Below are 13,698 nucleotides of genomic sequence, written 5' to 3' on the forward strand. Positions count from 1 at the left end.
TTCTTAGCACAGCTTATTTAATTCAACTGCTAACTTGGTTTTACTGGGGCTGTAGTAAGATGTCAGAGTGATCTTTTGGTGTACTATATATCTGACGTGATTTTTTTCTTTTTTCCCTTCAGCAAATTTGACAGGCCATGCAGAGAAAGTTGGCATTGAAAACTTTGAGCTCCTGAAAGTTCTTGGAACAGGGGGTAAGATGCACTATTTTAAGTTAAATGTTGGAAGCATTACTCTTATGTGTGATTTTGTTTTCGTGCTGAGGTTTTGGTAGTTGGAAGATTCTTTAGGAAGATACCACTTTTGTATTGCATAGCAGATTTTTTTCAATTTTTATTTTCACAGATATGCAAAATTGGAGGTCACATGCTGTAACACAGCACTTTTTTTGGAAAAAAGAAAACATGGTTGAAAACTTGTGACAATTTAATATAGCTTGTGAAAAACTTAATGTGTGTTAAGACATGGTTTTGATAATTATGTTGAGTTTACAGACTGTGTTTGGGTGTAAAAAACCCAGTAATTTTGATACATTATTAAATAAGATGCTCCATTTTTTAACTAATCTGTTTTAGGGTTGCTGTTGGCTCCATAACTCTTGTCCTAGTCAGATCCTAGTATTCTTTAAGATGAATAATGTTCATTGTTGTGTTGTGGGTTTCAGCACAATGTTGGAGATTTCGAAGATGTTGTAGGATTACTGACTGTAATGAAAAAAAACTTTGTTTCTGTTTGCTAAAGGGATACACAGCCCCATATACAGACAAGACTAATGGTTTTATTCTTTTTAGGGTGTTTATGCTTTTTTATTTTTTGGTCAGTATTAAGTTAGATGCATTGTTGAGTAGATGGGGATAATCATGAATGTGGACTGTCATCAAGGTCTGCAGGAGTTTTATGCAGGTTAAATGATATTAAATTTTTGGGTATTATCAGCCATGAATAGCTGGCAGCGAGGCTGTAATTCATATAGATTCTTTTACAAATTAATTAAGCAGTTAAATCACTTCAGAGGATATTTTTTTGTTTCTGAAGTAAAGTTTGTAGAGTTTAAATTTAACTGGCTAAAAAATTGAAACCTTGCTGTTAAATCTAAATAGTTAGATGTAGATACAAGGAAGCATTATTATCATAGATAAATGTTGCATATTCCTAGGTAGAAGCAATTTTCTGAAATGGTCAGTGTGGATCTGAGAGGGGTTGACAAAAATGAAATTATAAACAATTATGAATTTACGTGAGGGTGTCTTTCTGTCCTGTTGGTGGAAACATGGGCTGGATTTGTAAATTTTTTGAATTTTATTACATTTGCCATTGGTCTGAGATCACGCTGGTGTTACAATTCTTGCATTTGGGGTACAAAGTAAATTTGTGATTTCATAAGGGTCTGTCTTCAAGTTCAGACTAGTAGTGGCCTGACTTCCTCTTGTCTTTAGTCAGTACCTCTGAAATAACCTTACTGTTAAACTGTTGGCAGTCACTCATTGCTACCTCTCATGCCCTCTTTTCTTTGTGAACAGATTGGCCAAATTTTTCTTGGCCTGGAATACTCTTAACCATAGCAGGTAATAGTTAGGCTTGCAGTGCAAAGCTATTCTATTCACTCAGGTTAACAGGATGATTTTTGAGGGGCCCCTTTCAGAAAAGGCTACTTCAGTAGGTTGACAAGGGGGTTAAAACCTCTGTGTGTTTGTGCGAAGTAAAAAAAGAAGTTGAGTAAGCATGCCTGTCTGACTTCATCCTGCTCTAGCAGACTTGCTGCTCCAGAAATGTCTTTTGTCTAAGATAATCTAATCTTTGTCTAATATAAAGGATTCCTCAAGCTTTAGGAATCCAAGGATTCCTTGGGTATCCTGGAATGGCATTTGTAGGAGGAGTAGTTGGTGTTGTGGTGTTTGGTTTTTTGGTTGGTTTTTTTTTTTTTCCCACTTTTTTGATATGCAGTTTTGCTCATAGCCTGAGGTTTTTTGCTTCAGAAATCCAGACTGTCAGGGCAGTCAAGAAGCTTTGTTCAGTCTCAAGCCTATGATAGCTAAGACTCAGGCACTAGATGTGTCAGAGGTTGCTGCTTGCTAATTACTGGATTTCATTAAATGCCAGTGACCTGATCAGAATGAAGCTAGTTCCTTTTGCTTTTGGTAAGTGACCATCTGTCAGCTGGCAATGTTTGCTGCCACATGGAGTTGCTGAAAACAGGAATCTAAGGAGGTCAGACCTCAAAGAGGTCCCTTAATTGCTTGGGCCAAGACACAGTCAGTTACACCTGCGTCACCCCTGGTGGTGATTCATTCTGAAAAGCCTCAGTAGCAGAGATTCTGCAACCTTCCTCAGATATTTTGCTGATGAAGTTTTATTTCCCAACTTGAGAAACATTCTGGTCATTGCTATAAGCAAATAGAGACAAGCCACCTTTACTCTGGCAGTGAAAGCTTTATCCTGGTGTGAGCTTTTAGGTCACATAACTAATGCTCAATAAAAATCTGATGCTGTTTTAAAATGCTTCACTGTGGAGTTATGCAGCATGCAGTGTTTTCAAACCAATACTTAATCGATCTAATGCAAGGGAGAATGTGTTGAAACCTCACAGTGACATTAAGTGATGACTGTAGATGCTGTTGAAGCTAATTACAATATTTTTAATACAACATTCTGCCATGAAGCAACTGGAATAACCACAGAAGATACTTAAAACATGTTAAATTAAATGATACTTTGCTTAAGGATATGTAATTGTGGTAGTTTCTTACAGACTCAGAGGTGATTCTTTTCAGGTAACAGCAGTGAAGGTTTATTTAAATCTTCATTTTTAAGCTTTATGTTTTAAAAATACAAACATTTAAGATTATTAGAAATAGTATCTGTGTATGCTGAATTTTCTCTCATGGAAGCCATTTTTTGTCATAACTTTTTTCATGCTGTGGCTTAGCATAATTTCATACTTACTATTTTCTTTATTTGAATTGCTTTCTTACATTCTTTTGTCTGCTTTCTTCTAATATATACACTCAATTGGAAGCATGCTTGTTATATTTTGCTTTTTGGTATAAAATTGTATCATGCATAAAATTGTATCATATATACTTTCTTCTTTTGACCTGAGTCTCAGTGGGAAGACAAGAAAGCAAAAGTCTGAGCTGGATCCTTTTATGTTGTGTTAGGGGGTAGTAATAGAATAAACTGATTCATTGAAAAAATCAGTAGCACTTTACATCAGTGAAATGAAAGACATGACACTGTTAATGAAGCTATTAATAGTGTACTTGTTGCTTTGGGAACAAACTCTTACTGGCTTGACTTCTGACTGGCCCATGTTCTAGTCAGTGTACTGAGTAATATATTGAAATGGGATAAGTCCTTTTCTCTTTCTGTTACTGTTATAGCCTTGCTAATGTGGAATTTTCAGATTTCCTGTCCATGTTTGTGTATCCAGCTTGTCCCTCCTATTCAGTTAAAGCTTTTCTCCCTGTGACAGGGAAAACTAGAGTCTATTCTGTAGAAGAAGGTTACTTTTCAGCAAAGAAATCTAATTGCTTCCCAAAGCCAGGAAAGGAACAACAGGAGAAGGTGGCTGTGTTGATTTATGCACGCCTACTTGGCTTATTTGCTTCATTCTTTGAAAATGTGTTTCTAACCACTTGGCTTATTTGCTTCATTCTTTGAAAATGTGTTTTTAAAATAAGAAAAACACTGTAGAGTGCCTTCTGGTTTATACATTTTTCTACCAATGGATTATTCCTTCTTTTTATACTGAACTTACTTAAATAAATGCCGCTTTTGTTCACTCTTTCAGCTGTGGATAAAAAGAAAGAGTACAATTGGTTTTTGAGCATGTGCACTTATAATCCATTCTACCTTTTGAACTGCAGTCCACTAATGAAGACTAACAATAATGAGAAACAAGAATCTAACTACCATATATGAGAGAATGTTTTATATGTGCTCTTCTGGATTTAAGTGCTTATGTGGGCAGGATAGTCACCTTATATGTGGAAGATCCCTAGTGTCTGAAGGATTTATTCATATGAAGGGAACAAAATTAGTGGGATGAATGTCAGATTTAAATAACCATATCAAAAGTCTTATTATATAAGAAAATATAATGAAGTTTCATTTAAGAGGTCAGAAAGTATTTTGATAAAGTTAAGACTGTGAAATGAAGTTAGTTCTTTCAAAGCATATTGAAGAAAATGCAAAATATTCTCTCATAAAATGAGGAAAAAGAAAGAAATGGGGATACTGTGCTCAGGAGAGTGAGACAAATTAGGGAGTGTCTAAAAATAATTCCAAACTCCAATTAAATATTTTACTTCAGTTTCTGCTGAGGACAGCTAGAATGTATACTGAATGGTAGGTGGGATGGCTAATTGGAGACAGGGCTTGGAAATGGAAAATTGGTTTTCTGCATGAAGAACAGACTGAAAAGAGGGGGCTGTGTTCAATCTAAGAACCTGGACAAATTTTTCCTTTTCATACACCAGAGAATTCTGAAAGAATCTGTACATTAAATTGGAGACCAGTAGCAAAGATTCTTATTGGAACTAATGCCAGAGGGAATAGCAAAACCAGCCTTACATTTAAGAAGGAAAGGAGGAAGTAAGATGATGATCCCAGGCAGCTCTTGGTTGTTCTGATTTCATCAAACTTCAGTGGAATGCAGTACCTTTAAAGAAATTTTTGAAGAAAATTATTTACCGTAATTTTTAAAATAATTAAAAACTAATGGTATCCATATCCAGTGGTAGATTCTCTTGCATTTGAGAGCTGCCTTCTAAAAACTGACATCCTTTAAAAATAAACAAAAAAAAAGTTAGGCATGTATTGTCTACTATAACTATTTGCTGTAATAAATACTGCAATAAATTTACCTTTAAAAAAAAGATAAAAAAGAAACAAAATCAAAATGCTGACATTAAGTACATTTTAAGATGCAACTTACCCTTTCCTGTCACTTTTTCCCTTTCGTATTAATCATCACTCACTTGTTTAATGGGAGAGGAAATTTATTCTTGGAGTAAATAATCATGTTGAAAAAATTCCATTAATGATTCTTGCCTATCTGATATCTAAGGAAAGATGACAGAGAATGCCCTGTTTTTAAGAGTTTGGTCATAGACAATAAATTGGAAATATTTAGAACGCTATTATTTGAGGTTTGTTAAGGTTTCTGTTTGGCTTTCCCACGCCCCATATTTAGCTGCTAGAGCTATGTGCTTTTCTAACTTTGTCAATCCCAATTTTTAATTCATATGGACTGATATTAGCACAGTAAGATTTCTGCCTCCAAATTCCTTATGCAGACTAAATCTAAATCCAAATTGCAGAGCAAAGATATCATTAAGCATATATTGTGCAAAACTACAATGAAATTTATTCAAATCCTGAAATATTTTGTACCTCTGAGCCTTTTCCTTTGTAGTCTCATGATTATTCTTACACTGACAATAAAAAAAAGTGCTTTAATAAAGTGATGTCATTTATATCAGCACTTAAAATGATTAATTTAAAAATTATGGATGCAAGTGTAAAGTTTTGATGACTTTAGGAGTCCACAGAAACCATCCAGTGTGCCATAAACAATAAGAATTGTGCTTCTTTTTCTCTGTAAGAATCAGCTACTGTGATGCAGTGCCTTAATGTGCTTGCATTTGTACAGAAATAAGAAAGAAGCAAAGAACATTTCATAGTTTTCACTCATTGTCTTTCAGCAAGTGTGTATTTCAGACTATTCTAATGACCTGCTGAATTGTTACTTAGAATGAGATGTATTAATATGAATATAAATATTTATATATATAATTATGTTTAAGTATACTTACATGTATGCTTATATATACTTATGATATATTACTATGAATTTGTATTAATGGGAAGGGCAGTAGTAAAAGGGAAGTTTTAGCACCTAATTATATTTTTCTATCTCACTAATTGAGTGCAAATTTGGTATAAATTGCTGGTGAAATCTCTTAGTCGTCATAAAGGCTGATAACCATTCTTTAAATTTTTATTTTATTTCTCTTAAGCTGTCAGGTCAGTCTAACAAAGTCTGTGTCTGTGTATGTAGTTTTTCTATCACTTAATGTATTTTCAATGAATTTGGGAGGTGGGTATTTGGTGATTGTGTGTGTTTCATTATGGGGCATATATTGCTGGCTGAATACTTCTGCCTGGGCAGTAGATCAGATGTGCATGAGAATGAACATTATGAGAATGTTCATTATGAGAATTAACATTAAAATGTTGCTCTTTGAGAAGTTAAAAAAGCTTTACTGAAGTACAGTTTTCAGGTGAGAGTATTGCAATTAGCTTATGTGCTCTCTTCTTGCTGCCACTCGAATAAATAGCTTTTGCAGTGTTGTCTTTTAAGTAGATTTCTTGTGGTGCTATCAGAGATTCTGGTGTTGGATATATTATGAGTCATTTGATTAAAATAGTGCTACTTAAGATTTATTCTCATAAAAAATGCTGAGAATCGTCATCATTCTGTCAGTCCTTGTCAGATTCCTGAAGAAACAATTTGTACCATGGCAAAGTTCTTTATGGCAATAAAAGTATAGTTTCTAGAGATTCTTAGAGTTACTACACTAACCAGATTATTTTCTCTGATACTGCATGAAAAGCTGTAGCAGGTACTGCATTCTCTCACCTAAGATGTGTTATTATATGTTTTTATAAAATGTGATTAAAGATACAGGTAACTGAGTGTTAGAGTCATGAGCCTTTTGTTCATTTTAGTTTAATCTAATGTTCTCCAACATTTGTGATAAAATTCCTGTTCCCTGGTGATGAGTAGCTGATGACCATTCAGTCTGGCTTACGTATGCTTGAGATCTTGTAACTGCAAAGTTGGAGAATGCAATGCAAAATCGTGAGACTGTCCTGCATATCTCACAAAATAGAAAGATGTCACCTATTCTGACTCTATTTGCCATTCTTGAGAGATGTGTTATGAAAACTTATTTTATGAAAGCCCTTTTTGCAGATAATTAGTTCTGTAAAGAAGGGAGGCATGATTCCTTAGGGTACAATGAGTCAGGTAAAGAACTCCTTAAAAAGAATTGTTCAGTATATGAGCAGAATCAGTTCTGTATACTCACTGAAGCAGAACTCAGATCTAGGAAAAAAGCTCACATGTCATTTGGTAGTTAAAAACTCTAAATTACCCATCTGGAGAAAAATCCAGAAAGAATCTGGAGTTACACATGATGCTTACTGGGAGCTCTGTATGCTATAGCTTTATAAGGGCCACCTAAATTTGAGTGTCTCACGTGAGGACTGTATACACTTGTCCAGTGTATGTTCAGGTTTGAGATATTTGAGCATTCTCTTTGAGGAAGTAGTGTGAAGGTAATTGCAAGGGTTGGACAAAACAATGAGCTGGTTAGTTTTTCTGTCTCATGATGGCTTAAGGAGAGGCTTACAGTGATGGTTTCCTTAGTGAGCTGGTAGCAACCTGCACTTTGGGGTCTGCCTGAGCCAGAGATTCTCTTTAGAGTTTGGCAACACTTGCTGTGCTTTGCTCTCCCTCAGGGAGTTATGTAATCTTAAAATTCATCTGCATTTTTGACAGCTGCAGTATCATGTAACAGTAGTTCCACAGCTTTAACTGCATACTTGTTTGTGTGCTTTGCATAGTTTTTAATGCTGATACCTAATGATTTAATTTGTTGCCTTAGTTATTTTGTTTCTAAAAATAATGAAAATTTGTTCTTTACCAAGTTTTTGATTTTTTTTCTTCTTTAATTATCTGTAAGAATCTTCTCAAGTACTCTACTTTCTCAGGCTAAACAAAACATGGCAGTATGTTTAGTGCCATTCCTGTTTAGCAGAGTTGTTTTATACTTTCCTAATGCTTTATAATTTTTTTTTTTCTGATGGGAGCAAGATAGTTGGGGACAGAAGAGAGAAGGTACGAAAACAATGTGCTTCATTCAAGATAGGAGCCGCAGCATAAGGGATTTCTGGCTTTGTGTTGAAGGTGTGGGTACGCTTGTGTAATTTCTTCAGTACTTTCCTTGAAGTTTATAACATTCTCTTTGGGGTGGTCTTTGGTAACTTCAGCTGTTTTTCTCTCCTCAGTTCTAACCCTATGTGCTATTATGATATTTCACATGGATTGTGTGTTTACTATTTGAAATTTTCTCTGCCATTTTATTTTTTCATCTACTTGGCATTTTGATACTGTGGTAGAGTTTTTAGCAGTCAGCTTCAATTTCTGTTGCATTGGATAATTTACTAAAACAAGCAAATTCTTTTCCTCACTTGTTCATATATGACTGAATCAGGCAGGATGAATTCTAGGGGTGACTTGCTTTCTCTGAAAAAGCTGAATTTTAGCTTTTAGCTTTTTGTCTTCTAATAGCTCTCAATTTTTGAGAGGATTCCCCCCTTTGCACTCATAACCTTTTAGTGTTTTAAAGACCTTTCTTGTAAGAGAACTTGTTAAGTACCTTGATCAAAAGAAGTCAACGATTTCATAGTTCCTTTCTCCTGATTCTTTGAGCAATGACTATTGCCATCTACAAAAGTAACACTCATTCTTTCACAGAATGTCCTGTTGTGTCTACTGCAGAATCACAGGATGATTGGGGTTGGAAGGGACCTCTGAAGGGCACCTGGTCCAGCCCCTTTGCTAAATCAGGTTAACCCATGCATGGAATTATGTGCAGGAGGGTTTTGAATGGCTCCAGAGTTGGAGACTCCACAGCCTTTCCAGGTAGCCCATTCCAGTGTTCTGTCACCCTCAAAGAAGTTTGTCCTCATATTCTTAAAGAACTTCATGTTTCCAGTTTGTGTGGGTTGCCTCTTAGCCTGTTGCTGAGCACTACTGAAAGGAGTGTGGCCCCATCCTCCTGACACCTGTCCATAAGATATTTGTACACATAGATGAGATTCCCCTCTGTCTTCTCCAGGCTAAAGAGAAGAAATGGGCTGCTTCTTATTTCATGTAGGAAATACTCCAGTTCTCTAATCATCTTCGTATCTCATTCTTCATGGAAGGATGCCGGATTGTTCAAGCATGATTTCCCCTTGGTGCATCCATGTTTGCTATTCCTGATAACCTTCTTTTCCTCCACATGCATGCATAGATGTTCCATCACCTTTCCAGGGATGAAGGTGAGGCTACTTGGCCATGGTTTCCTGGATCTTCTTTCTTGCCCTTTTTGAAGACTGGTGTGGTATTGGCTTTTCTTCAGTCCTCAGGAGCCTTTCCTGCTCTCCATGACCTTTCAAAGATGATGTAGAGTGGTCTAACACTAACATCTGCTAAATCCCTCAGCACTCATGGGTGAATCCCTCCAGGGCTCATGAATTTGTGGGTGTCAAGTTTGCCTAACCCTATCTTCAACCAAGGGAAAGCCCCCAGGGCCTGGGATTCCTGAGGGCCAGCCTTAGCAGTGAGTAAAAGCAAAGGTGTTCAGTAACTCTGCTTACTCTGCTTTCTCTGTACCTTTTGTCACCAGGGCACCTACTTCATTGGGCAGTGGGCCCACATTTGCCCAAGTCTTCCTTTTGCTGCTGATATCCTTGAAGAAGCCCCTCTTGTCCTTGGTATCCTTTGCCAGATTTAAATCCTAGTGGACCTTTGCTTTCCCTGACACATAGCTGCAATATTCTGACAATATTCCTGTATTCTTCTAAGTAGCCTGACCCTTTTCCCACATTCTGTAAACTTCCTTATTCTGTCTGATTTTTGCCAGAAGTGCCCTGCCCATCCATTCAGGTCTCCAGCCCCTCCCTTTGCTTAATGTCTTATTCACAGGGATGTCGTGATCTTAAACATAGAGGGAAATGCTGCTTGAATATTCAGCATCTCTCTTGGACCCACCCTACCTTCTAGAGACCTAACCTATGAGATTTCTCCAAGCAGGCCCTTGAAGATTGGTGCCAGAGTTATTTTTCCTGAAGTCCAGGGCTATAATCCTACTTACTGCCATGCTTCTTCCATGCAGAATCCTGAACTCCACCAGCTCATGGACACTGCAGTCAAGGCTGCCTCTAGCTATTGCATCCCCAACCTGTCCATTTTTATTTCTTAATACAGGGTCCAGCAACACATCTCTCCCTGTGGGCTTCCCACCACCTATGTCAAAATTACCAGTGCTCTGCAGGAACCTCCTGGGCTCCTGCATGCCAAGCTGTGATGCCTTTCCAGCAGCTGTAGTGGTGCTTATGAGAACCGTGGGCCTGTGATGGTGACAGCTGTGACAGCTGTCTGTGGAAGGCCTCATCTACCTCCTCTAACTAATCAGTTGGCCTGTAGTAAACACCCATAGCAGTAACACCCATTTCAGCCTGTCCCTGAATTCTTATCCCCAAGTTCTTGGCTCCTCCTTCATCCACTCCTAGGCAAAGCTGGATACATTTTGGTTGCTTGATACATTTTGCTTGCAAAAAGAGAGCTCCACCACCTTGCCTGTCTGGCCTCTTTGCTAAAAAGTCTGTAGCCCTCCATGACAGTATTCCAGTTATGCAAGATACCCCACCATATCTCTGTAATTGCAGTGAGATCATGGCCCAGAACTGCACACTAATTCTAACCTTTACTGTTTCTACAGGTTTGCCTGGTAAAGAGAAAAAAATTATTTATGTAGAATTCCCAGGAGTTCTTTTAAGTCCATCATGAGAGCCTCAGAAAGCTCCTGTGTATGAAATACTCATGGGAAGAATTCATTGGCTTTTCTATGGGTTTTTGTAACTGGTTATAGAACCAGTAATGAAAGTATATAAGTTGTGCAAATATGAGCAGACTATTTTAAGAACAAAAAATAGCATCTCTTACTTGGAAGTCTTGATAATTCTAGGTATGGATGTTTTAAGGTATTACAAAGGATGAAATCATCAGCTTTTAAAATTGTTTTTTAATACTGAAGAAGTTCAATTGCTTTTCCCACTCTTGCAGTGTTCACTTATGAAGCTCATTTGTTTGAAATTTTGTTCAGAAGAGGTCAATCTGAAAGAGGAATAGTGTTTTAGTAGAGTTTTAGCCTGAGTGATTACTGTCTGCCATAACAATGAGTATTTGAAAGTAACAATGGCATCGGCCAGATCTGTAGTACAAGTAGGTAACTTGTGGTTTTTGTCTCTCTTTTTCTTTCTTTTCGGGATTTTTTTTCTCCCCAATTTTGAAGCCTATGGAAAAGTATTCCTAGTGAGGAAAGTAAGCGGCCATGATGCTGGGAAACTGTATGCCATGAAAGTATTGAAGAAAGCAACAATAGTTCAAAAAGCCAAAACAACTGAGCACACAAGGACAGAGCGACAAGTCCTGGAGCACATTAGGCAATCACCGTTCTTGGTCACCTTACATTATGCCTTCCAGACAGATACAAAGCTTCATCTCATTTTAGGTGAGTACTCTTCAGGATTCAAGTTCTATGAAAAAAAAAAAAAGCCCTTTTATCTCAATGTTTTGTAAGGTTTTTTTAATGTGGTCTAAAGTACAGTGTGTTTGGAGATTGCATGAGAAAGCATAGGAAGTAAAATACTGTTTATCTTCAGCAGTGTCTGTGTTTGTGGTTTTCCTGTTTGAGCTCGAGTGTGCTACTTTGACTTGGAGGGGATAGTGGTTATCTGTGACTTACATGCAGCAAAAAACGTTTAAGAGTATTCATCAATCACCTGGAAGCGTTTGCTTTTGGTAATGTTTTGCGATCGATAATTAGATCTTTGAGTATTGAGATACCTGCATATTTCAATTTTTGGGTGCTAAGAGACAGTCCAAAATCACACATTTCTGTGCTGGAAGTGGAGCTTGTTCATAAGGTTTGGTACTAGTCTAATTTTAGAAATATTTTTGCCTTTCAGATTTGCTGCAAATGTTAGTGTTTGGTGTATGAGTTGTATTTGTAAGAAAATTGCCAGCAATTTTTTAAACCTTTTTACATAGAGTATTTAAAAAGAATTGTAAAATGAAGGATTAATTTAGGGCTTGGTTTCATAATATTCTTCTTTAGTGAACTGTTTGAGGAAATAAGTTCTTTTAATTGAAGTGCAAGTTTTGCATTCCTTTTTATCCACAACTTCAATTTTTTAACCTTTATTAACAGTCTGATTAACATCAAATTAGCAAAAATTTTTTTAACATTAAATGAATACACACCTCTAGCTGTCAATTCTTAGAAAGGTCTATGCACATATCTTAGTTTCATATACTACCATTAAATAATAAATATGTAGAGCTGAAATGGAGTGTTCACTAAACTCCTTCTGAAAATGAGAGTTGAAAATTGTGTTATAGTTTCTTGTAAATTCCTCTGACTAGGATATTAAAGAAATAAATAAAAGATTGTCACAAATAAATAGTTAGAAATATATTGATAGCTTTGTGATTTCTTGAGAGTAACTGTTAAAAATTAAGGTTTTGAAATTTGTATTGGATTTAAGGTTATTGACTAACAATTTGGAAAAAATTGAGAGATTAAATGAGAGAAAATGTGAACATTTATTATAAATATTATGGAACCATTCTTTAAGTCCAGGTATTTTTTGCTCAAATGCACCTTAGATCCCATAAGAAATATTAAAAAAAAGAGGGGAAACCCTAACAAAAAAAACCTCTGAAACCTGAGATAGATGTAGTTGCCTAAAAATAAATACATAGTAGGGAGGAAGTTTAGGTGGTAAACATAATTAGAAGGCTATAAAAGCCTCTTGTATGAAAGAAAATGAAAAGCTTGGTGTTATATTCTCATAAGAGTCAAAAAGGAGCAAGCCCAGTAGTTGTGAAGAACGCTGTGTAGCAGACAGTGCAGACAGGGCACGTGCCCATGTCCGCTGCATAGCAATGTTGAGGCGATGGTTGAAGCAAGAAGTTCATAACTAAGATATAATTACGGTCTTTTGTTTTGATTTTTTTTTTCTTTTTCATCCATTCTCAGCATATCTGTTTGGGCCAGAAAGGTCCTTTTTTCCTTCATTTTTGGCAGAAAGTAGGAATGATTAGTTATACTTCTTTTAATGACATTCTGTAACAGGGAAAATTTCTCCTCCTTAATGTGGTGTAAAGGTACTTTATTAATCAACTGAGCTTCACACCCTCCCTGACAGGAAAAAACCCAAACTGTTTGTTACAAGTTTTTTGTGTCTTATGTAAGTCTGTGTAAATCACTTTAATTTAGTCTAGGAATTAAAATGTTTCAGAGGCTTCTGGATTTTGGGGGAAACCAGTATTGGTCCTATTTTTGTTCTTGGCTGAATTTAGTGTGCGAGCTAGCTGCCATTTTAGTTCTTAGAGGTCTTAGAATTGGAGCCTCAGTGCAATATTTAGTACAGTTCTTCATGCTGTCAGATTACATAGCTATATGAATTTAGACTGAATCAAGTATAGACATGCAGCTGCATTTCTGCCAGATTCCCAGAAAACAGAGTTGGGAGTTGATTCCAATTTTTATGTTGGCTTTAAAGGAAACAAGTGCTGTATCCATGTGAGTACCATCAATTCTATACAAAACTTGTCGCACAAGGTTAAACATCTAATCCTTTAAAAATAGCTAAATAATCTGAACTGTCAGGTGAAGTTTATCTGAAGTAACCAGGATATTTTTTTCTGTTATGCCAGTGATGCATTTGATCTTGCACCAATAATGTGAAGGCTGTTTGTTTCATTGGGCTGTGGTTAGTGTACAACCTGAATAGAATTTAGCTTGTTGTGCCACTCCTTGTGGCAGCTTTGGTTTGGATCTGTCACAGTCCTTAGAA

General features: G+C 36.5%; 1 protein-coding gene across 2 annotated transcripts in view; it reads left to right on the plus strand.

The window, feature by feature from the left end:
* Positions 1-13,698, plus strand: part of RPS6KA5 (ribosomal protein S6 kinase A5) — a 70,862-nt gene that overhangs the window by 10,729 nt on the left and 46,435 nt on the right. For both annotated transcript variants that reach the window (XM_063160118.1, XM_063160120.1), the window contains exons 2-3: positions 123-194; positions 11,130-11,348. In XM_063160118.1, the coding sequence (XP_063016188.1) occupies positions 123-194; positions 11,130-11,348 (291 nt within the window). The remainder of the gene's footprint in view (positions 1-122; positions 195-11,129; positions 11,349-13,698) is intronic.

Source organism: Melospiza melodia, chromosome 6 (genome assembly GCF_035770615.1).
Source record: "Melospiza melodia melodia isolate bMelMel2 chromosome 6, bMelMel2.pri, whole genome shotgun sequence".
NCBI classification, from domain to species: Eukaryota; Metazoa; Chordata; class Aves; order Passeriformes; family Passerellidae; genus Melospiza; species Melospiza melodia.